This window comes from Aulonocara sp. 'chitande type north' Nkhata Bay, linkage group LG23 (genome assembly GCF_057382095.1).
Source record: "Aulonocara sp. 'chitande type north' Nkhata Bay isolate Kocher_YH1m ecotype deep benthic linkage group LG23, A_spYH_male_GT1.1, whole genome shotgun sequence".
Taxonomy (NCBI): Eukaryota; Metazoa; Chordata; class Actinopteri; order Cichliformes; family Cichlidae; genus Aulonocara; species Aulonocara sp. 'chitande type north' Nkhata Bay.
Window position 1 is genome coordinate 3,039,016 of NC_141365.1, and position 27,790 is coordinate 3,066,805.

At 43.7% G+C, this 27,790-nt stretch overlaps 6 protein-coding genes across 6 annotated transcripts; all 6 read right to left on the reverse strand.

Moving 5' to 3' along the window:
- Positions 1 to 952: 952 nt before the first annotated feature.
- On the reverse strand, positions 953 to 2,691 carry LOC147300861 (E3 SUMO-protein ligase ZBED1-like). The gene is made up of 2 exons (XM_086282233.1): positions 1,619 to 2,691; positions 953 to 1,331 (listed from the first exon to the last, which is right to left on the reverse strand). The coding sequence occupies exons 1-2, from the start codon at positions 2,689 to 2,691 to the stop codon at positions 953 to 955; spliced, it is 1,452 nt and encodes a 483-aa protein (XP_086138359.1).
- A 1,661-nt stretch (positions 2,692 to 4,352) lies between these two features.
- On the reverse strand, positions 4,353 to 6,140 carry LOC147300862 (uncharacterized). Its single transcript, XM_086282364.1, has one exon. The coding sequence runs from the start codon at positions 6,138 to 6,140 to the stop codon at positions 4,353 to 4,355; it is 1,788 nt and encodes a 595-aa protein (XP_086138490.1).
- Positions 6,141 to 9,258: 3,118 nt separating this feature from the next.
- LOC147300863 (E3 SUMO-protein ligase ZBED1-like) lies at positions 9,259 to 10,987 on the reverse strand. The gene is made up of 2 exons (XM_086282239.1): positions 9,915 to 10,987; positions 9,259 to 9,637 (listed from the first exon to the last, which is right to left on the reverse strand). The coding sequence occupies exons 1-2, from the start codon at positions 10,985 to 10,987 to the stop codon at positions 9,259 to 9,261; spliced, it is 1,452 nt and encodes a 483-aa protein (XP_086138365.1).
- A 6,550-nt stretch (positions 10,988 to 17,537) lies between these two features.
- On the reverse strand, positions 17,538 to 19,266 carry LOC147300864 (E3 SUMO-protein ligase ZBED1-like). The gene is made up of 2 exons (XM_086282243.1): positions 18,194 to 19,266; positions 17,538 to 17,916 (listed from the first exon to the last, which is right to left on the reverse strand). The coding sequence occupies exons 1-2, from the start codon at positions 19,264 to 19,266 to the stop codon at positions 17,538 to 17,540; spliced, it is 1,452 nt and encodes a 483-aa protein (XP_086138369.1).
- A 1,651-nt stretch (positions 19,267 to 20,917) lies between these two features.
- Positions 20,918 to 22,705, reverse strand: LOC147300865 (uncharacterized). The gene has a single exon (XM_086282363.1). It carries the CDS (start codon positions 22,703 to 22,705, stop codon positions 20,918 to 20,920), a length of 1,788 nt encoding a protein of 595 aa, XP_086138489.1.
- Positions 22,706 to 25,823: 3,118 nt separating this feature from the next.
- Positions 25,824 to 27,576, reverse strand: LOC147300866 (E3 SUMO-protein ligase ZBED1-like). The gene is made up of 2 exons (XM_086282244.1): positions 26,504 to 27,576; positions 25,824 to 26,202 (listed from the first exon to the last, which is right to left on the reverse strand). The coding sequence occupies exons 1-2, from the start codon at positions 27,574 to 27,576 to the stop codon at positions 25,824 to 25,826; spliced, it is 1,452 nt and encodes a 483-aa protein (XP_086138370.1).
- Positions 27,577 to 27,790: the final 214 nt, after the last annotated feature.

Here is a 27,790-nt window from a genome sequence, read left to right on the forward strand (position 1 = left end):
CTGCACATGGAGCGGACATTCCCGGACTCTCTCATCATTGCTCTTGGGGACTTTTACAACACCCCCCTCCTCACCCCACACAAAAGAGGATTTCACACCACCTCCTCCCACCACAACCCTTCATATTCATGAAGCAGATGCGAGGAAGCAGTTTAAGAGTCTGAATGCTCGGAAAGCTCCCGGCCCAGACGGTGTGTCTCGTCTACTGGACGCAGCCGGAGGGTTCACTTGGTTGTTTGCTCTCAATAGAAGCTGAGCGCGTCTCCGTGTCTGTGCTGGTAAACGATACTGAGTCCCAGTGCTCAGTAAACTGTACACCTGACCGTTATTCTCCCACTGAATCCGGTGTGTCCACGGTCCAACACGTGCACGCAGATGGTGCTGACCGGTGCCCAAACACACCAGAACACCAAATAAGTAAAATAACACAAACACGAACTTCTCCATGGCTCGTCGGGATGGCAACTGCTCCAAAAGTGACACATGAAATAGGCTGACATTTGAGTTTGACACGGGAGGTGAGGGGGTGTTTTGAATATGCTTGACTCCGTCACGAGGTTGCGCACAGCATCACCGGCAAGGGGGCTTGGTTTGAGAGGTTTTTGGCATCTGTGATGTGATTTACAACCATCCACCCATGTACAGCAAGAAGCCGCACTCACAACCGTGGGCATCAGCAAGTTGGTGAAATTTAAACAAAACAAAACAGCATTCCATCTGAAACTCTCTTATTGTACCCAAAATACAAATTTTAGTGATTACATGTGGCTTCATTAATTATGTTCAAACGGATGAATACATAACGCAAGTAATAACTTTATGATCAGTCAGTGAATGAAGGAGCTCAAGAGTGCAAATATAGTTGCAATAAAGTGACAAATATGCCCTTTTATGTCAAACAAAGACCGAAATAAGTGGCATCAGTGTGAGGATGAGAATGAGCGATCCAACCTCACACTGCAGATATCAGGGCAAAGCACAGTGGGGGGGTTGCAGTCTTCTTGGCTGGACCTTCTTCTGCAGTGTGTGATCTTCTAGGAGAGTCTTCATGCAGCATGCCTGCCAGTGTGGTCCACACTGCTTCTCTGTCAGTCTTGGGCACACTGCGTAGGTCTTTAAAACGTGGGTCCAGTGCAGTTGCGATCTGGAGCCATGCATAGTTGGTATGTTCCTGGCGGGAAGCAAGGTCTTCCTTAAACTTCTCTTTAAACCTCACCACATATGCAGGGTCCTCATCAGTTACTTCCATGACACGGCGCAGGTGGCAGAAGGCTGGTAGAACTACAGAGCAGGAGACGTAGGCCTCTCCTCCCAGCAGTTCAGTCACATATCTGCAGTGGAATACACACACACACACACACACACACACACACACACACACACACACACACACACACACACACACACACACACACACACACACACACACACACACACAGAGAGAGAGAGATAAGACAGCAAATTTAAAAAAGCTTTTTAATACTAGGTAATATTAATAAAATATTTGATTTCATTTATTTTTTAAATAAGACATTTTCATAATAACAAAACTGATTTAAGATGTATGTTTGATACATTTAATCTAAACCTACAATTATGGTCACAATGACAGGCTCACCTGCAGGGCTCTAGAAGTGTCTCCAGTCTCTGGAGTTTGTCCCACTCTGGAGGCGTCAGGAGGACAAGTTTATGCTTTTGTTTATCCAGAGTCGCGGTTACTGCAGTTTGGTTGCGGATCAAGCGCTTCACCATCTCCAGCGTGGAGTTCCAGCGCGTAGGCACGTCCTGGGCCAACGGCTCCTGCTTGCGCCCCAGTGACACCTGCTCTGCGTTCAGCTCTGCTGTGTTTGCTGGGCTGTGCTTAAAATGGCCAACAATTTTGCGGCATTTGGCCAGCGCAGTGACAAAGCCACTGTCTGCGAGACTCACTGTGATGCATCTCTGTAGAATGTGCGCGGTACACGGCATGTGATTGAATGGCATGATGCGAGCCGCGGCGATCATATTGCGCGCACTGTCCGTGCCTACTGTTGTCACCTTCTCCTCAATTCTCCACCTGCGAGCAACAGTCTGGAACTGCTCTGCACAAGCCTCCGCAAAGTGCCGCTCTTCCGTTTTCATTATAGTCAGCGCAAAGGATGTCAGACCCCAGGCTTCAGTGATTAAATGCGCAGTAACTCCCAGGTAATTGTCATTACTCAATGATGTCCAGTGGTCTCCTGTCAGAGCCACGCATTCTGTGTGAACTAAAGCCTCTTCTTTTTTCTTTTTCTCCGTTTCATACAGTTCGTGGATTCGAATTGTTATTGTGCTTCTCGCTGGGGGCTTGTAGGACGCGTCCTGAGATGCAACCTTTAAAACATCCGCAAAGCCCTTGTCCTCCACAATGCTTAGCGGTCTGCAGTCCTTTGCTATCCATTTGGCTATATTGTCGGTCAGTTTGTCCAAAGAAGACTTACCGAGTGGCCTGCGTTCACTAAGAGTGGTCTGACGCAGGCCGGGTGAAGCTGCTGCCCCGACAAACGCGTGTTTGGCATTAAGGTGGTATTTTAAGGTCGAATTTGAACGGTGAAATTGAAACTCTTTACTACAGTGAGTGCAAATTACAACGCGTTTGTTTATTGTCCCATCTATGTTCTTCTTGTATTTAAATTCCCCATCCAGAAGGCCATCCGCTTCCTGCTTCTCCATTTTCAGTGGCGCGGTAAACAAATCAAGTGGAATTATGGGAGCGACTTATCTGCGTGTTGCGCTAAATAGTTAAATATTCTAACGTAATTAATTCCAAAATTTAATTATCGCAATTAACGCGTTAATTTCGACAGCTATAAATATAATATAATATAATATAATATAATATAATATAATATAATATATCATGTTGCTATTTAATGTTTTTTGTTCGTGTTGCAGCTGCTCTGTGAGCCAAGCTTTCGTTGTCTAAATTCAATGGCAATATATCTCTGCACCACACGATGGCGATAGATTCTCACAGACAGTCTGTGCTCTGCTTCCGCCACCAGTCATCTTTAAATCTTTTTTTTAATTCAATGAAACCTTTATTTAACTGTCCATCTCGCGGCATTACTTAAAAAAAATCATATTTAAATACAAAGAAGATTAAATACATGAACGACAGTAAATTGATAAAATAAGAGCAAATAAATATATTTACAAATGATAGCAACATCAATGGAATAAAAGCATGAACAGCAGCAGAAGGAGAAAGAGGCCTGTATCTACATTATTACTCTGGCAGCTCTCAGTCTCCATACTGACAGGACACGTTGCAGCGTAATTGCAGACAGGTGCGTGGGCCTGAGCTCCGCCCAGGCAGAATGACGAGTGGAAGAAAGCAGCAACACAATAAACATATGTAGCCTTGCGGAGCCGGCCGGGCAGACACCGAGACAGAGTGCAACGATTTTATACGTGACAACACACACAAAAAAACACACACAACAAAAATCAGAATGTGTTTGTGATTTGGATTTTTATTTAAAGGTGAAACCTTTTTTCTTTTCTTGTTTTGCCAGATTAGACATTTTGATTCATTTCATTTAGTTTTTTTGTTTTACTTTGATGCTATAATAGATGTTTTTAAAATGTAGTCATATTTAATACTATATTGCAGGGGTGCCCAATCCCGGTCCTCGAGAGCTACCGTCCTGCAGCTTTTAGATGCATCCCTACTCCAACACAGCTGAATCAAATGGTTTGATTACCTCTTCAGCATGCCATCGTGTTTGGCAAAGGCCTGATAACAAGCCATTCATTTGATTCAGCTGTGTTGGAGTAGGGATGCATCTAAAAGCTGCAGGATAGTAGCTCTCGAGGACTGGGATTGGGCAGCCCTGCTATATTGCATCATGGCAAAACAACAGTCTCCTCAAGCTGCTTTATACTGTAAGGTAAAAACACTACAGTAAAAGCCAGAAAACCCCAACAATCCAATGATCCCCTTTGAGCAAGCACTGGGCGACAGTGGGGAGGAAAAACTCCCTTTAGGAAGAAACCTCCGGCAGAACCAGGCTCAAGAAGGGGCGGCCATCTGCTGCGACCGGTTGGGGGTGGGTGGGCAATCTCAGTCCACGAGGGCCGGTGTCCCTGCAGGTTTTAGATGTGTCCTCGAACCAACACAGCTGATTTAAACGGCTAAATTAGCTCCTCAACATGTCCTGAAGTTCTCCAGAGGCCTGGTAACGAACTAATCATGTGATTCAGGTGTGTTGAGCCAAGGTGAGATCTAAAACCTGCAGGGACACCGGCCCTCGTGGACTGAGAATGCCCACCCATGATATAGGGAGACAAGATGAAGTATACTTCTAATGGCCTATTTTAGCAGTTAATTTTTAACAATCAACTGGTGGTAATCCATCATCAGAATTGAGGAAAGGTGGTGTTGATGGAGACTCTACAGGAGGATTCACTGGGGAAGCCATACCTGCACTTCTGCCAGGGTGTCTTGGACGTACCTGAATAAATGTAGTTTTCCCTGGAAGTGGACGAGGATTAATCTGAGACGGAGTCTCCTCAGAACATCTCCCCATCATGCTTCTATGGTCCAACGATGCCAGCTTTTGTCCTTTCTGTTTTTCTAATTTAAGCTGGAGTTGAGCGTCTTTCACTCTAGATTTTAGATGACCTATCTCTTTTTCTTCATTGGCAGCCTTTTGGATAATCTGGTTCACTGGTCCAATGAGCTCCTCTCTTTGTCGGAATAAAGCGTACTCGGAAGACTTTACCATGTCATTGTACTGCTTTTTAAATGATTCCAGCTCCCGTGTTTTAGCTAGTAAAGCTGCATCTAGATCCTTGCATCTGATACGTAGACAGTTCAGCTGTTTTTCAAGAAACTCCGTTGTTCCAACAAAGGGGGTGCCTTCCACTCCGTCTACGTATTTCTTTTTCAAGTAGTGGAACATATCCCTAAATTCCACCTTTTCTTTTCCTCTCAAGTGACCTTCATGTGGAAATGCCTTTTCAAAGGACAAAACGCACTGGCACAATTCCTCTTGGAAGTAGCGCTCTTTCTTCTCCAGCCAATTCACTTTGGATATAAATCTTTCCCGTTGCTTTTTTGTGGAGCGCAGTTTCTCTTCCAGCGCCACCTTTTCAGCCAGTGCCTGATTGTGTGCCGCTTTTACTTTGTGCCGGTCCACTGCTGTCTTTCTGTGGTTTTCCTGCTCTGTGCTTAGGGCCTTTTTGACGTCTTCAATTTTCTTTTTCAAAGAATCAACTTCGTCTTCAAGCATAGCCTTCATTTTCTTTTCCAAGGCCAGAGCTCTAATATTACTCTGGCATTTCTGCTTGATCGCCATATTCTGGGCCTTTTGGTCGTCTATCACTTTGCCCATTTGACCTTTCTCCTCTGTTAATTCTTTCATGTTTTTAACCATAAATTCATTTTCGTCTTGTAACTGTGTATTATGCCACAAAACACCGTCAATCCAACACTGCGAGGATTGACGTTCTTCCTCGCGTTCCTTAACCGCATTGACGGTCACACCTCTACTATTTTTTACTGCCGTCTGCAGCTTTTCTATTTTGGAGTCATACATGTTGATCACCTCTTCTAACTTCCTGTCTGCAGCATTTGCTTTGTTTTCCAGTTTTTTAGTATTTTCCTGGTAAAACTGCTGCATCTTATTTTTTTCCTCTTTGTGGCGTTTCAATAATAATTCAACAACTTGGCTGTTGTGAAATTGCTGACGTGCCACCTTTTCTTTCTCTGTTTCCAGCAGTCCTTGCAGGACTTGGACTTCGTCCTCGTGTTTTTCTTTAAGCTCAGCCAGAGTTTTCTCCGTCTCTGCGCGGAACTTTACCAGAGCTTCGTGGTCATCTTTTATCGAGTCCAACCTGTCTGCGATGTTTGTCCTGTCATCCAAGACCGAACCCAGCAGCTTATTATTCTGCAAAAGTTCATTGTTTTCTTTTGTTAGATCCTCGATCCGTTTCTTATTGACTGTATGCAGGTTTTTGAAGTAGTCAAGCTCAGTTTTGAGCTTTTCAACCTCGTCGATCATTGGCTGCAGTCTTTGCTCGAACTGTCTGGCATATGTTTCTTTTTCTTTTTCACTTTTTTTAACCATTGTTTTCGAGAAATTAACATTTCTGTCTTTGTTAGCTTTCGAACTCATTTCTGCTTTTTTATGTGCTGTATCACTCCAACAAAACGATAGCTTAATGAATTCCCTTTGACAGCTGTCCTCTATTTATAGACTTGAACATCAAAGGATGAAAGGACTGTCACTATGACATCACCACGTTCTGTGACGTAACAGGGCTTTGGAGCGTGATGTCACGGGGGTGGGCGTGGAAAGGATTTTGGGGGTCTAAACAAAGCGTGTCTTTTTTTTAAAACTTTATTTAACAAACAATGAGTATACAACATACGAACAGATGAAGTATACAACAGAACATGAACACAAAAAGCCAAGGGTGAAAGAAAAAGGTAACAATTATAAGAATACACGCAAAAATTCACATACATATATTGTTGTGAGAGCCTTTTTGTTGGTGCAGTCTGATATTGATTGTATGTGCATGTGCACATCCTTAAAATAATGACAGAAATATGGTGTTTTGTTAGTAAACTTACATTTATGGATAAAAAATTTAGCTAAAAGTATTAAGAAATTTATCATAAAAAACATTTCTCATACTTCTTGGGGAACTTAAAGAAACAGAATAAAACATTTTCCCATCGTAAAGAAAACTCCCTTAAAATATGGACAATAACAAAGCTGCTAAATTCCTTCCAGAATCTCTGTGTAAAAGAACAGTACCAAAAAAGATGTGTCACCGTTTCTGGATGATCCCCACAGAAAGTACAATTAGTATTTATGTCCCTTTTAAATTTGACCATGTAGTGACTGGCTGGATAACATGTATGTCGAATTTTAAAAGAGACTTCTTTCACCTTATTTACAATCAAATATTTATGGGGGACCATCCAGACTGTCTTCCGCTTGATATCTGGAACACTGATTGGAAAATTATATAGTGCAATAAAGTCGTTGTAAGTAAGTAGTTGTCCCTCTTTACTAACCAGCTGAGCCACCAATAGGATCCCATTTTGGAGCCAAGTTTCCAGGAAAAGTGATTTATTTTTCTATAAAATATCTCTGTTGTTCCAGATAAGGTATTTGTGAGGTGAGAAGTTGTGTTTATAAATGAGGGTCCACGCTAAGAGGACCTGCTTATGGAAGGATGAAAGCTTTACAGGGACTTTCTCAACATTGTAATTACAATTTCAAATAAAAGTAAAGCCACCAAAACGAGAGAAAATGTGGTATGGTATAAAGTTCCAGATAGAGGTAGGGTTTTAAGAAAATGTTTGGCCCAATTAATTTTGAAAGTGTTATTTAAAGTAGAAAAGTCTAAGACGTTAAGCCCACCTGATTCGTACTTATTCATCACAACAGTTTTTCTAATATAGTGCGTACGGTTTTTCCATATAAAATTAAAGAGCATACGGTCAATATCTTTACTACTTTTCTTATCCAGATGTAAGGAGAGAGCAGCATATGTTCATCGGGATATCCCTTCAGCTTTAGTAATTAACACTCTACCTTTCAAAGACAAGTCCCTTGTTCCAAGATGGCGCCGCCGCGTATGGATGCCCCGGTGCTTCAGTGCGTTACTTCTGTTTTGTTTTTGTGCATAACTTCTGTGTCTGGGCACTCCTCTGGATATTCTTACACTAGAGAAGAGCTTCTTAACTACAGGACTACAACACCTGTGGATTTACTTCCAATATTTGTCGCATCTGCGGCAGATTTACTGCAGACTCTGATCAGGAAAGTGAGACGCCGAAAGCGAGGAAAGCGAGCCGGCGCACTCGTGCGTCTGAGGAGACGCGGACTGCGAACTGCTCTTCCTGGGATCTTCCTTTCCAACGTACGCTCACTCAGGAATGAGATGGACGAGCTGGCCCTGATGAGAAGCATGAACAGAGACGTTGCCTCCTCCTGTGTCTTGTGTTTTACGGAGTCGTGGCTCTGTGAGGACATCCCGGACAGCGCGCTCAAGCTGGAGGGCTTTCATCTGCTGCGCGCGGACCGGCAGGCCTCTCTCTCTGGTAAGACCACAGGTGGACGTGTCTGCTTCTACATTAATAGTGGCTGGTGCACAGATGTAACAGTGATTGCTCAGCACTGCTCTTCCTCTCTGGAATACCTTTTTATTCACTGCAAACCGTTTTATTCTCCGCGGGAGTTTGCTTCATTCATCTTGGCCGCTGTTTACATCCCGCCAGATGCGGATGCGCAGGCAGCTCAGTGCGCACTCGCGGAGCAGATACTGCACATGGAGCGGACATTCCCGGACTCTCTCATCATTGCTCTTGGGGACTTTTACAACACCCCCCTCCTCACCCCACACAAAAGAGGATTTCACACCACCTCCTCCCACCACAACCCTTCATATTCATGAAGCAGATGCGAGGAAGCAGTTTAAGAGTCTGAATGCTCGGAAAGCTCCCGGCCCAGACGGTGTGTCTCGTCTACTGGACGCAGCCGGAGGGTTCACTTGGTTGTTTGCTCTCAATAGAAGCTGAGCGCGTCTCCGTGTCTGTGCTGGTAAACGATACTGAGTCCCAGTGCTCAGTAAACTGTACACCTGACCGTTATTCTCCCACTGAATCCGGTGTGTCCACGGTCCAACACGTGCTCAACACGATGGTGCTGACCGGTGCCCAAACACACCAGAACACCAAATAAGTAAAATAACACAAACACGAACTTCTCCATGGCTCGTCGGGATGGCAACTGCTCCAAAAGTGACACATGAAATAGGCTGACATTTGAGTTTGACACGGGAGGTGAGGGGGTGTTTTGAATATGCTTGACTCCGTCACGAGGTTGCGCACAGCATCACCGGCAAGGGGGCTTGGTTTGAGAGGTTTTTGGCATCTGTGATGTGATTTACAACCATCCACCCATGTACAGCAAGAAGCCGCACTCACAACCGTGGGCATCAGCAAGTTGGTGAAATTTAAACAAAACAAAACAGCATTCCATCTGAAACTCTCTTATTGTACCCAAAATACAAATTTTAGTGATTACATGTGGCTTCATTAATTATGTTCAAACGGATGAATACATAACGCAAGTAATAACTTTATGATCAGTCAGTGAATGAAGGAGCTCAAGAGTGCAAATATAGTTGCAATAAAGTGACAAATATGCCCTTTTATGTCAAACAAAGACCGAAATAAGTGGCATCAGTGTGAGGATGAGAATGAGCGATCCAACCTCACACTGCAGATATCAGGGCAAAGCACAGTGGGGGGGTTGCAGTCTTCTTGGCTGGACCTTCTTCTGCAGTGTGTGATCTTCTAGGAGAGTCTTCATGCAGCATGCCTGCCAGTGTGGTCCACACTGCTTCTCTGTCAGTCTTGGGCACACTGCGTAGGTCTTTAAAACGTGGGTCCAGTGCAGTTGCGATCTGGAGCCATGCATAGTTGGTATGTTCCTGGCGGGAAGCAAGGTCTTCCTTAAACTTCTCTTTAAACCTCACCACATATGCAGGGTCCTCATCAGTTACTTCCATGACACGGCGCAGGTGGCAGAAGGCTGGTAGAACTACAGAGCAGGAGACGTAGGCCTCTCCTCCCAGCAGTTCAGTCACATATCTGCAGTGGAATACACACACACACACACACACACACACACACACACACACACACACACACACACACACACACACACACACACACACACACAGAGAGAGAGAGAGAGAGATAAGACAGCAAATTTAAAAAAGCTTTTTAATACTAGGTAATATTAATAAAATATTTGATTTCATTTATTTTTTAAATAAGACATTTTCATAATAACAAAACTGATTTAAGATGTATGTTTGATACATTTAATCTAAACCTACAATTATGGTCACAATGACAGGCTCACCTGCAGGGCTCTAGAAGTGTCTCCAGTCTCTGGAGTTTGTCCCACTCTGGAGGCGTCAGGAGGACAAGTTTATGCTTTTGTTTATCCAGAGTCGCGGTTACTGCAGTTTGGTTGCGGATCAAGCGCTTCACCATCTCCAGCGTGGAGTTCCAGCGCGTAGGCACGTCCTGGGCCAACGGCTCCTGCTTGCGCCCCAGTGACACCTGCTCTGCGTTCAGCTCTGCTGTGTTTGCTGGGCTGTGCTTAAAATGGCCAACAATTTTGCGGCATTTGGCCAGCGCAGTGACAAAGCCACTGTCTGCGAGACTCACTGTGATGCATCTCTGTAGAATGTGCGCGGTACACGGCATGTGATTGAATGGCATGATGCGAGCCGCGGCGATCATATTGCGCGCACTGTCCGTGCCTACTGTTGTCACCTTCTCCTCAATTCTCCACCTGCGAGCAACAGTCTGGAACTGCTCTGCACAAGCCTCCGCAAAGTGCCGCTCTTCCGTTTTCATTATAGTCAGCGCAAAGGATGTCAGACCCCAGGCTTCAGTGATTAAATGCGCAGTAACTCCCAGGTAATTGTCATTACTCAATGATGTCCAGTGGTCTCCTGTCAGAGCCACGCATTCTGTGTGAACTAAAGCCTCTTCTTTTTTCTTTTTCTCCGTTTCATACAGTTCGTGGATTCGAATTGTTATTGTGCTTCTCGCTGGGGGCTTGTAGGACGCGTCCTGAGATGCAACCTTTAAAACATCCGCAAAGCCCTTGTCCTCCACAATGCTTAGCGGTCTGCAGTCCTTTGCTATCCATTTGGCTATATTGTCGGTCAGTTTGTCCAAAGAAGACTTACCGAGTGGCCTGCGTTCACTAAGAGTGGTCTGACGCAGGCCGGGTGAAGCTGCTGCCCCGACAAACGCGTGTTTGGCATTAAGGTGGTATTTTAAGGTCGAATTTGAACGGTGAAATTGAAACTCTTTACTACAGTGAGTGCAAATTACAACGCGTTTGTTTATTGTCCCATCTATGTTCTTCTTGTATTTAAATTCCCCATCCAGAAGGCCATCCGCTTCCTGCTTCTCCATTTTCAGTGGCGCGGTAAACAAATCAAGTGGAATTATGGGAGCGACTTATCTGCGTGTTGCGCTAAATAGTTAAATATTCTAACGTAATTAATTCCAAAATTTAATTATCGCAATTAACGCGTTAATTTCGACAGCTATAAATATAATATAATATAATATAATATAATATATCATGTTGCTATTTAATGTTTTTTGTTCGTGTTGCAGCTGCTCTGTGAGCCAAGCTTTCGTTGTCTAAATTCAATGGCAATATATCTCTGCACCACACGATGGCGATAGATTCTCACAGACAGTCTGTGCTCTGCTTCCGCCACCAGTCATCTTTAAATCTTTTTTTTAATTCAATGAAACCTTTATTTAACTGTCCATCTCGCGGCATTACTTAAAAAAAATCATATTTAAATACAAAGAAGATTAAATACATGAACGACAGTAAATTGATAAAATAAGAGCAAATAAATATATTTACAAATGATAGCAACATCAATGGAATAAAAGCATGAACAGCAGCAGAAGGAGAAAGAGGCCTGTATCTACATTATTACTCTGGCAGCTCTCAGTCTCCATACTGACAGGACACGTTGCAGCGTAATTGCAGACAGGTGCGTGGGCCTGAGCTCCGCCCAGGCAGAATGACGAGTGGAAGAAAGCAGCAACACAATAAACATATGTAGCCTTGCGGAGCCGGCCGGGCAGACACCGAGACAGAGTGCAACGATTTTATACGTGACAACACACACAAAAAAACACACACAACAAAAATCAGAATGTGTTTGTGATTTGGATTTTTATTTAAAGGTGAAACCTTTTTTCTTTTCTTGTTTTGCCAGATTAGACATTTTGATTCATTTCATTTAGTTTTTTTGTTTTACTTTGATGCTATAATAGATGTTTTTAAAATGTAGTCATATTTAATACTATATTGCAGGGGTGCCCAATCCCGGTCCTCGAGAGCTACCGTCCTGCAGCTTTTAGATGCATCCCTACTCCAACACAGCTGAATCAAATGGTTTGATTACCTCTTCAGCATGCCATCGTGTTTGGCAAAGGCCTGATAACAAGCCATTCATTTGATTCAGCTGTGTTGGAGTAGGGATGCATCTAAAAGCTGCAGGATAGTAGCTCTCGAGGACTGGGATTGGGCAGCCCTGCTATATTGCATCATGGCAAAACAACAGTCTCCTCAAGCTGCTTTATACTGTAAGGTAAAAACACTACAGTAAAAGCCAGAAAACCCCAACAATCCAATGATCCCCTTTGAGCAAGCACTGGGCGACAGTGGGGAGGAAAAACTCCCTTTAGGAAGAAACCTCCGGCAGAACCAGGCTCAAGAAGGGGCGGCCATCTGCTGCGACCGGTTGGGGGTGGGTGGGCAATCTCAGTCCACGAGGGCCGGTGTCCCTGCAGGTTTTAGATGTGTCCTCGAACCAACACAGCTGATTTAAACGGCTAAATTAGCTCCTCAACATGTCCTGAAGTTCTCCAGAGGCCTGGTAACGAACTAATCATGTGATTCAGGTGTGTTGAGCCAAGGTGAGATCTAAAACCTGCAGGGACACCGGCCCTCGTGGACTGAGAATGCCCACCCATGATATAGGGAGACAAGATGAAGTATACTTCTAATGGCCTATTTTAGCAGTTAATTTTTAACAATCAACTGGTGGTAATCCATCATCAGAATTGAGGAAAGGTGGTGTTGATGGAGACTCTACAGGAGGATTCACTGGGGAAGCCATACCTGCACTTCTGCCAGGGTGTCTTGGACGTACCTGAATAAATGTAGTTTTCCCTGGAAGTGGACGAGGATTAATCTGAGACGGAGTCTCCTCAGAACATCTCCCCATCATGCTTCTATGGTCCAACGATGCCAGCTTTTGTCCTTTCTGTTTTTCTAATTTAAGCTGGAGTTGAGCGTCTTTCACTCTAGATTTTAGATGACCTATCTCTTTTTCTTCATTGGCAGCCTTTTGGATAATCTGGTTCACTGGTCCAATGAGCTCCTCTCTTTGTCGGAATAAAGCGTACTCGGAAGACTTTACCATGTCATTGTACTGCTTTTTAAATGATTCCAGCTCCCGTGTTTTAGCTAGTAAAGCTGCATCTAGATCCTTGCATCTGATACGTAGACAGTTCAGCTGTTTTTCAAGAAACTCCGTTGTTCCAACAAAGGGGGTGCCTTCCACTCCGTCTACGTATTTATTTTTCAAGTAGTGGAACATATCCCTAAATTCCACCTTTTCTTTTCCTCTCAAGTGACCTTCATGTGGAAATGCCTTTTCAAAGGACAAAACGCACTGGCACAATTCCTCTTGGAAGTAGCGCTCTTTCTTCTCCAGCCAATTCACTTTGGATATAAATCTTTCCCGTTGCTTTTTTGTGGAGCGCAGTTTCTCTTCCAGCGCCACCTTTTCAGCCAGTGCCTGATTGTGTGCCGCTTTTACTTTGTGCCGGTCCACTGCTGTCTTTCTGTGGTTTTCCTGCTCTGTGCTTAGGGCCTTTTTGACGTCTTCAATTTTCTTTTTCAAAGAATCAACTTCGTCTTCAAGCATAGCCTTCATTTTCTTTTCCAAGGCCAGAGCTCTAATATTACTCTGGCATTTCTGCTTGATCGCCATATTCTGGGCCTTTTGGTCGTCTATCACTTTGCCCATTTGACCTTTCTCCTCTGTTAATTCTTTCATGTTTTTAACCATAAATTCATTTTCGTCTTGTAACTGTGTATTATGCCACAAAACACCGTCAATCCAACACTGCGAGGATTGACGTTCTTCCTCGCGTTCCTTAACCGCATTGACGGTCACACCTCTACTATTTTTTACTGCCGTCTGCAGCTTTTCTATTTTGGAGTCATACATGTTGATCACCTCTTCTAACTTCCTGTCTGCAGCATTTGCTTTGTTTTCCAGTTTTTTAGTATTTTCCTGGTAAAACTGCTGCATCTTATTTTTTTCCTCTTTGTGGCGTTTCAATAATAATTCAACAACTTGGCTGTTGTGAAATTGCTGACGTGCCACCTTTTCTTTCTCTGTTTCCAGCAGTCCTTGCAGGACTTGGACTTCGTCCTCGTGTTTTTCTTTAAGCTCAGCCAGAGTTTTCTCCGTCTCTGCGCGGAACTTTACCAGAGCTTCGTGGTCATCTTTTATCGAGTCCAACCTGTCTGCGATGTTTGTCCTGTCATCCAAGACCGAACCCAGCAGCTTATTATTCTGCAAAAGTTCATTGTTTTCTTTTGTTAGATCCTCGATCCGTTTCTTATTGACTGTATGCAGGTTTTTGAAGTAGTCAAGCTCAGTTTTGAGCTTTTCAACCTCGTCGATCATTGGCTGCAGTCTTTGCTCGAACTGTCTGGCATATGTTTCTTTTTCTTTTTCACTTTTTTTAACCATTGTTTTCGAGAAATTAACATTTCTGTCTTTGTTAGCTTTCGAACTCATTTCTGCTTTTTTATGTGCTGTATCACTCCAACAAAACGATAGCTTAATGAATTCCCTTTGACAGCTGTCCTCTATTTATAGACTTGAACATCAAAGGATGAAAGGACTGTCACTATGACATCACCACGTTCTGTGACGTAACAGGGCTTTGGAGCGTGATGTCACGGGGGTGGGCGTGGAAAGGATTTTGGGGGTCTAAACAAAGCGTGTCTTTTTTTTAAAACTTTATTTAACAAACAATGAGTATACAACATACGAACAGATGAAGTATACAACAGAACATGAACACAAAAAGCCAAGGGTGAAAGAAAAAGGTAACAATTATAAGAATACACGCAAAAATTCACATACATATATTGTTGTGAGAGCCTTTTTGTTGGTGCAGTCTGATATTGATTGTATGTGCATGTGCACATCCTTAAAATAATGACAGAAATATGGTGTTTTGTTAGTAAACTTACATTTATGGATAAAAAATTTAGCTAAAAGTATTAAGAAATTTATCATAAAAAACATTTCTCATACTTCTTGGGGAACTTAAAGAAACAGAATAAAACATTTTCCCATCGTAAAGAAAACTCCCTTAAAATATGGACAATAACAAAGCTGCTAAATTCCTTCCAGAATCTCTGTGTAAAAGAACAGTACCAAAAAAGATGTGTCACCGTTTCTGGATGATCCCCACAGAAAGTACAATTAGTATTTATGTCCCTTTTAAATTTGACCATGTAGTGACTGGCTGGATAACATGTATGTCGAATTTTAAAAGAGACTTCTTTCACCTTATTTACAATCAAATATTTATGGGGGACCATCCAGACTGTCTTCCGCTTGATATCTGGAACACTGATTGGAAAATTATATAGTGCAATAAAGTCGTTGTAAGTAAGTAGTTGTCCCTCTTTACTAACCAGCTGAGCCACCAATAGGATCCCATTTTGGAGCCAAGTTTCCAGGAAAAGTGATTTATTTTTCTATAAAATATCTCTGTTGTTCCAGATAAGGTATTTGTGAGGTGAGAAGTTGTGTTTATAAATGAGGGTCCACGCTAAGAGGACCTGCTTATGGAAGGATGAAAGCTTTACAGGGACTTTCTCAACATTGTAATTACAATTTCAAATAAAAGTAAAGCCACCAAAACGAGAGAAAATGTGGTATGGTATAAAGTTCCAGATAGAGGTAGGGTTTTAAGAAAATGTTTGGCCCAATTAATTTTGAAAGTGTTATTTAAAGTAGAAAAGTCTAAGACGTTAAGCCCACCTGATTCGTACTTATTCATCACAACAGTTTTTCTAATATAGTGCGTACGGTTTTTCCATATAAAATTAAAGAGCATACGGTCAATATCTTTACTACTTTTCTTATCCAGATGTAAGGAGAGAGCAGCATATGTTCATCGGGATATCCCTTCAGCTTTAGTAATTAACACTCTACCTTTCAAAGACAAGTCCCTTGTTCCAAGATGGCGCCGCCGCGTATGGATGCCCCGGTGCTTCAGTGCGTTACTTCTGTTTTGTTTTTGTGCATAACTTCTGTGTCTGGGCACTCCTCTGGATATTCTTACACTAGAGAAGAGCTTCTTAACTACAGGACTACAACACCTGTGGATTTACTTCCAATATTTGTCGCATCTGCGGCAGATTTACTGCAGACTCTGATCAGGAAAGTGAGACGCCGAAAGCGAGGAAAGCGAGCCGGCGCACTCGTGCGTCTGAGGAGACGCGGACTGCGAACTGCTCTTCCTGGGATCTTCCTTTCCAACGTACGCTCACTCAGGAATGAGATGGACGAGCTGGCCCTGATGAGAAGCATGAACAGAGACGTTGCCTCCTCCTGTGTCTTGTGTTTTACGGAGTCGTGGCTCTGTGAGGACATCCCGGACAGCGCGCTCAAGCTGGAGGGCTTTCATCTGCTGCGCGCGGACCGGCAGGCCTCTCTCTCTGGTAAGACCACAGGTGGACGTGTCTGCTTCTACATTAATAGTGGCTGGTGCACAGATGTAACAGTGATTGCTCAGCACTGCTCTTCCTCTCTGGAATACCTTTTTATTCACTGCAAACCGTTTTATTCTCCGCGGGAGTTTGCTTCATTCATCTTGGCCGCTGTTTACATCCCGCCAGATGCGGATGCGCAGGCAGCTCAGTGCGCACTCGCGGAGCAGATACTGCACATGGAGCGGACATTCCCGGACTCTCTCATCATTGCTCTTGGGGACTTTTACAACACCCCCCTCCTCACCCCACACAAAAGAGGATTTCACACCACCTCCTCCCACCACAACCCTTCATATTCATGAAGCAGATGCGAGGAAGCAGTTTAAGAGTCTGAATGCTCGGAAAGCTCCCGGCCCAGACGGTGTGTCTCGTCTACTGGACGCAGCCGGAGGGTTCACTTGGTTGTTTGCTCTCAATAGAAGCTGAGCGCGTCTCCGTGTCTGTGCTGGTAAACGATACTGAGTCCCAGTGCTCAGTAAACTGTACACCTGACCGTTATTCTCCCACTGAATCCGGTGTGTCCACGGTCCAACACGTGCACGCAGATGGTGCTGACCGGTGCCCAAACACACCAGAACACCAAATAAGTAAAATAACACAAACACGAACTTCTCCATGGCTCGTCGGGATGGCAACTGCTCCAAAAGTGACACATGAAATAGGCTGACATTTGAGTTTGACACGGGAGGTGAGGGGGTGTTTTGAATATGCTTGACTCCGTCACGAGGTTGCGCACAGCATCACCGGCAAGGGGGCTTGGTTTGAGAGGTTTTTGGCATCTGTGATGTGATTTACAACCATCCACCCATGTACAGCAAGAAGCCGCACTCACAACCGTGGGCATCAGCAAGTTGGTGAAATTTAAACAAAACAAAACAGCATTCCATCTGAAACTCTCTTATTGTACCCAAAATACAAATTTTAGTGATTACATGTGGCTTCATTAATTATGTTCAAACGGATGAATACATAACGCAAGTAATAACTTTATGATCAGTCAGTGAATGAAGGAGCTCAAGAGTGCAAATATAGTTGCAATAAAGTGACAAATATGCCCTTTTATGTCAAACAAAGACCGAAATAAGTGGCATCAGTGTGAGGATGAGAATGAGCGATCCAACCTCACACTGCAGATATCAGGGCAAAGCACAGTGGGGGGGTTGCAGTCTTCTTGGCTGGACCTTCTTCTGCAGTGTGTGATCTTCTAGGAGAGTCTTCATGCAGCATGCCTGCCAGTGTGGTCCACACTGCTTCTCTGTCAGTCTTGGGCACACTGCGTAGGTCTTTAAAACGTGGGTCCAGTGCAGTTGCGATCTGGAGCCATGCATAGTTGGTATGTTCCTGGCGGGAAGCAAGGTCTTCCTTAAACTTCTCTTTAAACCTCACCACATATGCAGGGTCCTCATCAGTTACTTCCATGACACGGCGCAGGTGGCAGAAGGCTGGTAGAACTACAGAGCAGGAGACGTAGGCCTCTCCTCCCAGCAGTTCAGTCACATATCTGCAGTGGAATACACACACACACACACACACACACACACACACACACACACACACACACACACACACACACACACACACACACACACACACACACAGAGAGAGAGAGATAAGACAGCAAATTTAAAAAAGCTTTTTAATACTAGGTAATATTAATAAAATATTTGATTTCATTTATTTTTTAAATAAGACATTTTCATAATAACAAAACTGATTTAAGATGTATGTTTGATACATTTAATCTAAACCTACAATTATGGTCACAATGACAGGCTCACCTGCAGGGCTCTAGAAGTGTCTCCAGTCTCTGGAGTTTGTCCCACTCTGGAGGCGTCAGGAGGACAAGTTTATGCTTTTGTTTATCCAGAGTCGCGGTTACTGCAGTTTGGTTGCGGATCAAGCGCTTCACCATCTCCAGCGTGGAGTTCCAGCGCGTAGGCACGTCCTGGGCCAACGGCTCCTGCTTGCGCCCCAGTGACACCTGCTCTGCGTTCAGCTCTGCTGTGTTTGCTGGGCTGTGCTTAAAATGGCCAACAATTTTGCGGCATTTGGCCAGCGCAGTGACAAAGCCACTGTCTGCGAGACTCACTGTGATGCATCTCTGTAGAATGTGCGCGGTACACGGCATGTGATTGAATGGCATGATGCGAGCCGCGGCGATCATATTGCGCGCACTGTCCGTGCCTACTGTTGTCACCTTCTCCTCAATTCTCCACCTGCGAGCAACAGTCTGGAACTGCTCTGCACAAGCCTCCGCAAAGTGCCGCTCTTCCGTTTTCATTATAGTCAGCGCAAAGGATGTCAGACCCCAGGCTTCAGTGATTAAATGCGCAGTAACTCCCAGGTAATTGTCATTACTCAATGATGTCCAGTGGTCTCCTGTCAGAGCCACGCATTCTGTGTGAACTAAAGCCTCTTCTTTTTTCTTTTTCTCCGTTTCATACAGTTCGTGGATTCGAATTGTTATTGTGCTTCTCGCTGGGGGCTTGTAGGACGCGTCCTGAGATGCAACCTTTAAAACATCCGCAAAGCCCTTGTCCTCCACAATGCTTAGCGGTCTGCAGTCCTTTGCTATCCATTTGGCTATATTGTCGGTCAGTTTGTCCAAAGAAGACTTACCGAGTGGCCTGCGTTCACTAAGAGTGGTCTGACGCAGGCCGGGTGAAGCTGCTGCCCCGACAAACGCGTGTTTGGCATTAAGGTGGTATTTTAAGGTCGAATTTGAACGGTGAAATTGAAACTCTTTACTACAGTGAGTGCAAATTACAACGCGTTTGTTTATTGTCCCATCTATGTTCTTCTTGTATTTAAATTCCCCATCCAGAAGGCCATCCGCTTCCTGCTTCTCCATTTTCAGTGGCGCGGTAAACAAATCAAGTGGAATTATGGGAGCGACTTATCTGCGTGTTGCGCTAAATAGTTAAATATTCTAACGTAATTAATTCCAAAATTTAATTATCGCAATTAACGCGTTAATTTCGACAGCTATAAATATAATATAATATAATATAATATAATATAATATATCATGTTGCTATTTAATGTTTTTTGTTCGTGTTGCAGCTGCTCTGTGAGCCAAGCTTTCGTTGTCTAAATTCAATGGCAATATATCTCTGCACCACACGATGGCGATAGATTCTCACAGACAGTCTGTGCTCTGCTTCCGCCACCAGTCATCTTTAAATCTTTTTTTTAATTCAATGAAACCTTTATTTAACTGTCCATCTCGCGGCATTACTTAAAAAAAATCATATTTAAATACAAAGAAGATTAAATACATGAACGACAGTAAATTGATAAAATAAGAGCAAATAAATATATTTACAAATGATAGCAACATCAATGGAATAAAAGCATGAACAGCAGCAGAAGGAGAAAGAGGCCTGTATCTACATTATTACTCTGGCAGCTCTCAGTCTCCATACTGACAGGACACGTTGCAGCGTAATTGCAGACAGGTGCGTGGGCCTGAGCTCCGCCCAGGCAGAATGACGAGTGGAAGAAAGCAGCAACACAATAAACATATGTAGCCTTGCGGAGCCGGCCGGGCAGACACCGAGACAGAGTGCAAAGATTTTATACGTGACAACACACACAAAAAAACACACACAACAAAAATCAGAATGTGTTTGTGATTTGGATTTTTATTTAAAGGTGAAACCTTTTTTCTTTTCTTGTTTTGCCAGATTAGACATTTTGATTCATTTCATTTAGTTTTTTTGTTTTACTTTGATGCTATAATAGATGTTTTTAAAATGTAGTCATATTTAATACTATATTGCAGGGGTGCCCAATCCCGGTCCTCGAGAGCTACCGTCCTGCAGCTTTTAGATGCATCCCTACTCCAACACAGCTGAATCAAATGGTTTGATTACCTCTTCAGCATGCCATCGTGTTTGGCAAAGGCCTGATAACAAGCCATTCATTTGATTCAGCTGTGTTGGAGTAGGGATGCATCTAAAAGCTGCAGGATAGTAGCTCTCGAGGACTGGGATTGGGCAGCCCTGCTATATTGCATCATGGCAAAACAACAGTCTCCTCAAGCTGCTTTATACTGTAAGGTAAAAACACTACAGTAAAAGCCAGAAAACCCCAACAATCCAATGATCCCCTTTGAGCAAGCACTGGGCGACAGTGGGGAGGAAAAACTCCCTTTAGGAAGAAACCTCCGGCAGAACCAGGCTCAAGAAGGGGCGGCCATCTGCTGCGACCGGTTGGGGGTGGGTGGGCAATCTCAGTCCACGAGGGCCGGTGTCCCTGCAGGTTTTAGATGTGTCCTCGAACCAACACAGCTGATTTAAACGGCTAAATTAGCTCCTCAACATGTCCTGAAGTTCTCCAGAGGCCTGGTAACGAACTAATCATGTGATTCAGGTGTGTTGAGCCAAGGTGAGATCTAAAACCTGCAGGGACACCGGCCCTCGTGGACTGAGAATGCCCACCCATGATATAGGGAGACAAGATGAAGTATACTTCTAATGGCCTATTTTAGCAGTTAATTTTTAACAATCAACTGGTGGTAATCCATCATCAGAATTGAGGAAAGGTGGTGTTGATGGAGACTCTACAGGAGGATTCACTGGGGAAGCCATACCTGCACTTCTGCCAGGGTGTCTTGGACGTACCTGAATAAATGTAGTTTTCCCTGGAAGTGGACGAGGATTAATCTGAGACGGAGTCTCCTCAGAACATCTCCCCATCATGCTTCTATGGTCCAACGATGCCAGCTTTTGTCCTTTCTGTTTTTCTAATTTAAGCTGGAGTTGAGCGTCTTTCACTCTAGATTTTAGATGACCTATCTCTTTTTCTTCATTGGCAGCCTTTTGGATAATCTGGTTCACTGGTCCAATGAGCTCCTCTCTTTGTCGGAATAAAGCGTACTCGGAAGACTTTACCATGTCATTGTACTGCTTTTTAAATGATTCCAGCTCCCGTGTTTTAGCTAGTAAAGCTGCATCTAGATCCTTGCATCTGATACGTAGACAGTTCAGCTGTTTTTCAAGAAACTCCGTTGTTCCAACAAAGGGGGTGCCTTCCACTCCGTCTACGTATTTCTTTTTCAAGTAGTGGAACATATCCCTAAATTCCACCTTTTCTTTTCCTCTCAAGTGACCTTCATGTGGAAATGCCTTTTCAAAGGACAAAACGCACTGGCACAATTCCTCTTGGAAGTAGCGCTCTTTCTTCTCCAGCCAATTCACTTTGGATATAAATCTTTCCCGTTGCTTTTTTGTGGAGCGCAGTTTCTCTTCCAGCGCCACCTTTTCAGCCAGTGCCTGATTGTGTGCCGCTTTTACTTTGTGCCGGTCCACTGCTGTCTTTCTGTGGTTTTCCTGCTCTGTGCTTAGGGCCTTTTTGACGTCTTCAATTTTCTTTTTCAAAGAATCAACTTCGTCTTCAAGCATAGCCTTCATTTTCTTTTCCAAGGCCAGAGCTCTAATATTACTCTGGCATTTCTGCTTGATCGCCATATTCTGGGCCTTTTGGTCGTCTATCACTTTGCCCATTTGACCTTTCTCCTCTGTTAATTCTTTCATGTTTTTAACCATAAATTCATTTTCGTCTTGTAACTGTGTATTATGCCACAAAACACCGTCAATCCAACACTGCGAGGATTGACGTTCTTCCTCGCGTTCCTTAACCGCATTGACGGTCACACCTCTACTATTTTTTACTGCCGTCTGCAGCTTTTCTATTTTGGAGTCATACATGTTGATCACCTCTTCTAACTTCCTGTCTGCAGCATTTGCTTTGTTTTCCAGTTTTTTAGTATTTTCCTGGTAAAACTGCTGCATCTTATTTTTTTCCTCTTTGTGGCGTTTCAATAATAATTCAACAACTTGGCTGTTGTGAAATTGCTGACGTGCCACCTTTTCTTTCTCTGTTTCCAGCAGTCCTTGCAGGACTTGGACTTCGTCCTCGTGTTTTTCTTTAAGCTCAGCCAGAGTTTTCTCCGTCTCTGCGCGGAACTTTACCAGAGCTTCGTGGTCATCTTTTATCGAGTCCAACCTGTCTGCGATGTTTGTCCTGTCATCCAAGACCGAACCCAGCAGCTTATTATTCTGCAAAAGTTCATTGTTTTCTTTTGTTAGATCCTCGATCCGTTTCTTATTGACTGTATGCAGGTTTTTGAAGTAGTCAAGCTCAGTTTTGAGCTTTTCAACCTCGTCGATCATTGGCTGCAGTCTTTGCTCGAACTGTCTGGCATATGTTTCTTTTTCTTTTTCACTTTTTTTAACCATTGTTTTCGAGAAATTAACATTTCTGTCTTTGTTAGCTTTCGAACTCATTTCTGCTTTTTTATGTGCTGTATCACTCCAACAAAACGATAGCTTAATGAATTCCCTTTGACAGCTGTCCTCTATTTATAGACTTGAACATCAAAGGATGAAAGGACTGTCACTATGACATCACCACGTTCTGTGACGTAACAGGGCTTTGGAGCGTGATGTCACGGGGGTGGGCGTGGAAAGGATTTTGGGGGTCTAAACAAAGCGTGTCTTTTTTTTAAAACTTTATTTAACAAACAATGAGTATACAACATACGAACAGATGAAGTATACAACAGAACATGAACACAAAAAGCCAAGGGTGAAAGAAAAAGGTAACAATTATAAGAATACACGCAAAAATTCACATACATATATTGTTGTGAGAGCCTTTTTGTTGGTGCAGTCTGATATTGATTGTATGTGCATGTGCACATCCTTAAAATAATGACAGAAATATGGTGTTTTGTTAGTAAACTTACATTTATGGATAAAAAATTTAGCTAAAAGTATTAAGAAATTTATCATAAAAAACATTTCTCATACTTCTTGGGGAACTTAAAGAAACAGAATAAAACATTTTCCCATCGTAAAGAAAACTCCCTTAAAATATGGACAATAACAAAGCTGCTAAATTCCTTCCAGAATCTCTGTGTAAAAGAACAGTACCAAAAAAGATGTGTCACCGTTTCTGGATGATCCCCACAGAAAGTACAATTAGTATTTATGTCCCTTTTAAATTTGACCATGTAGTGACTGGCTGGATAACATGTATGTCGAATTTTAAAAGAGACTTCTTTCACCTTATTTACAATCAAATATTTATGGGGGACCATCCAGACTGTCTTCCGCTTGATATCTGGAACACTGATTGGAAAATTATATAGTGCAATAAAGTCGTTGTAAGTAAGTAGTTGTCCCTCTTTACTAACCAGCTGAGCCACCAATAGGATCCCATTTTGGAGCCAAGTTTCCAGGAAAAGTGATTTATTTTTCTATAAAATATCTCTGTTGTTCCAGATAAGGTATTTGTGAGGTGAGAAGTTGTGTTTATAAATGAGGGTCCACGCTAAGAGGACCTGCTTATGGAAGGATGAAAGCTTTACAGGGACTTTCTCAACATTGTAATTACAATTTCAAATAAAAGTAAAGCCACCAAAACGAGAGAAAATGTGGTATGGTATAAAGTTCCAGATAGAGGTAGGGTTTTAAGAAAATGTTTGGCCCAATTAATTTTGAAAGTGTTATTTAAAGTAGAAAAGTCTAAGACGTTAAGCCCACCTGATTCGTACTTATTCATCACAACAGTTTTTCTAATATAGTGCGTACGGTTTTTCCATATAAAATTAAAGAGCATACGGTCAATATCTTTACTACTTTTCTTATCCAGATGTAAGGAGAGAGCAGCATATGTTCATCGGGATATCCCTTCAGCTTTAGTAATTAACACTCTACCTTTCAAAGACAAGTCCCTTGTTCCAAGATGGCGCCGCCGCGTATGGATGCCCCGGTGCTTCAGTGCGTTACTTCTGTTTTGTTTTTGTGCATAACTTCTGTGTCTGGGCACTCCTCTGGATATTCTTACACTAGAGAAGAGCTTCTTAACTACAGGACTACAACACCTGTGGATTTACTTCCAATATTTGTCGCATCTGCGGCAGATTTACTGCAGACTCTGATCAGGAAAGTGAGACGCCGAAAGCGAGGAAAGCGAGCCGGCGCACTCGTGCGTCTGAGGAGACGCGGACTGCGAACTGCTCTTCCTGGGATCTTCCTTTCCAACGTACGCTCACTCAGGAATGAGATGGACGAGCTGGCCCTGATGAGAAGCATGAACAGAGACGTTGCCTCCTCCTGTGTCTTGTGTTTTACGGAGTCGTGGCTCTGTGAGGACATCCCGGACAGCGCGCTCAAGCTGGAGGGCTTTCATCTGCTGCGCGCGGACCGGCAGGCCTCTCTCTCTGGTAAGACCACAGGTGGACGTGTCTGCTTCTACATTAATAGTGGCTGGTGCACAGATGTAACAGTGATTGCTCAGCACTGCTCTTCCTCTCTGGAATACCTTTTTATTCACTGCAAACCGTTTTATTCTCCGCGGGAGTTTGCTTCATTCATCTTGGCCGCTGTTTACATCCCGCCAGATGCGGATGCGCAGGCAGCTCAGTGCGCACTCGCGGAGCAGATACTGCACATGGAGCGGACATTCCCGGACTCTCTCATCATTGCTCTTGGGGACTTTTACAACACCCCCCTCCTCACCCCACACAAAAGAGGATTTCACACCACCTCCTCCCACCACAACCCTTCATATTCATGAAGCAGATGCGAGGAAGCAGTTTAAGAGTCTGAATGCTCGGAAAGCTCCCGGCCCAGACGGTGTGTCTCGTCTACTGGACGCAGCCGGAGGGTTCACTTGGTTGTTTGCTCTCAATAGAAGCTGAGCGCGTCTCCGTGTCTGTGCTGGTAAACGATACTGAGTCCCAGTGCTCAGTAAACTGTACACCTGACCGTTATTCTCCCACTGAATCCGGTGTGTCCACGGTCCAACACGTGCTCAACACGATGGTGCTGACCGGTGCCCAAACACACCAGAACACCAAATAAGTAAAATAACACAAACACGAACTTCTCCATGGCTCGTCGGGATGGCAACTGCTCCAAAAGTGACACATGAAATAGGCTGACATTTGAGTTTGACACGGGAGGTGAGGGGGTGTTTTGAATATGCTTGACTCCGTCACGAGGTTGCGCACAGCATCACCGGCAAGGGGGCTTGGTTTGAGAGGTTTTTGGCATCTGTGATGTGATTTACAACCATCCACCCATGTACAGCAAGAAGCCGCACTCACAACCGTGGGCATCAGCAAGTTGGTGAAATTTAAACAAAACAAAACAGCATTCCATCTGAAACTCTCTTATTGTACCCAAAATACAAATTTTAGTGATTACATGTGGCTTCATTAATTATGTTCAAACGGATGAATACATAACGCAAGTAATAACTTTATGATCAGTCAGTGAATGAAGGAGCTCAAGAGTGCAAATATAGTTGCAATAAAGTGACAAATATGCCCTTTTATGTCAAACAAAGACCGAAATAAGTGGCATCAGTGTGAGGATGAGAATGAGCGATCCAACCTCACACTGCAGATATCAGGGCAAAGCACAGTGGGGGGGTTGCAGTCTTCTTGGCTGGACCTTCTTCTGCAGTGTGTGATCTTCTAGGAGAGTCTTCATGCAGCATGCCTGCCAGTGTGGTCCACACTGCTTCTCTGTCAGTCTTGGGCACACTGCGTAGGTCTTTAAAACGTGGGTCCAGTGCAGTTGCGATCTGGAGCCATGCATAGTTGGTATGTTCCTGGCGGGAAGCAAGGTCTTCCTTAAACTTCTCTTTAAACCTCACCACATATGCAGGGTCCTCATCAGTTACTTCCATGACACGGCGCAGGTGGCAGAAGGCTGGTAGAACTACAGAGCAGGAGACGTAGGCCTCTCCTCCCAGCAGTTCAGTCACATATCTGCAGTGGAATACACACACACACACACACACACACACACACACACACACACACACACACACACACACACACACACACACACACACACACACACACACACACACACACACACACACACAGAGAGAGAGAGAGATAAGACAGCAAATTAAAAAAAGCTTTTTAATACTAGGTAATATTAATAAAATATTTGATTTCATTTATTTTTTAAATAAGACATTTTCATAATAACAAAACTGATTTAAGATGTATGTTTGATACATTTAATCTAAACCTACAATTATGGTCACAATGACAGGCTCACCTGCAGGGCTCTAGAAGTGTCTCCAGTCTCTGGAGTTTGTCCCACTCTGGAGGCGTCAGGAGGACAAGTTTATGCTTTTGTTTATCCAGAGTCGCGGTTACTGCAGTTTGGTTGCGGATCAAGCGCTTCACCATCTCCAGCGTGGAGTTCCAGCGCGTAGGCACGTCCTGGGCCAACGGCTCCTGCTTGCGCCCCAGTGACACCTGCTCTGCGTTCAGCTCTGCTGTGTTTGCTGGGCTGTGCTTAAAATGGCCAACAATTTTGCGGCATTTGGCCAGCGCAGTGACAAAGCCACTGTCTGCGAGACTCACTGTGATGCATCTCTGTAGAATGTGCGCGGTACACGGCATGTGATTGAATGGCATGATGCGAGCCGCGGCGATCATATTGCGCGCACTGTCCGTGCCTACTGTTGTCACCTTCTCCTCAATTCTCCACCTGCGAGCAACAGTCTGGAACTGCTCTGCACAAGCCTCCGCAAAGTGCCGCTCTTCCGTTTTCATTATAGTCAGCGCAAAGGATGTCAGACCCCAGGCTTCAGTGATTAAATGCGCAGTAACTCCCAGGTAATTGTCATTACTCAATGATGTCCAGTGGTCTCCTGTCAGAGCCACGCATTCTGTGTGAACTAAAGCCTCTTCTTTTTTCTTTTTCTCCGTTTCATACAGTTCGTGGATTCGAATTGTTATTGTGCTTCTCGCTGGGGGCTTGTAGGACGCGTCCTGAGATGCAACCTTTAAAACATCCGCAAAGCCCTTGTCCTCCACAATGCTTAGCGGTCTGCAGTCCTTTGCTATCCATTTGGCTATATTGTCGGTCAGTTTGTCCAAAGAAGACTTACCGAGTGGCCTGCGTTCACTAAGAGTGGTCTGACGCAGGCCGGGTGAAGCTGCTGCCCCGACAAACGCGTGTTTGGCATTAAGGTGGTATTTTAAGGTCGAATTTGAACGGTGAAATTGAAACTCTTTACTACAGTGAGTGCAAATTACAACGCGTTTGTTTATTGTCCCATCTATGTTCTTCTTGTATTTAAATTCCCCATCCAGAAGGCCATCCGCTTCCTGCTTCTCCATTTTCAGTGGCGCGGTAAACAAATCAAGTGGAATTATGGGAGCGACTTATCTGCGTGTTGCGCTAAATAGTTAAATATTCTAACGTAATTAATTCCAAAATTTAATTATCGCAATTAACGCGTTAATTTCGACAGCTATAAATATAATATAATATAATATAATATAATATATCATGTTGCTATTTAATGTTTTTTGTTCGTGTTGCAGCTGCTCT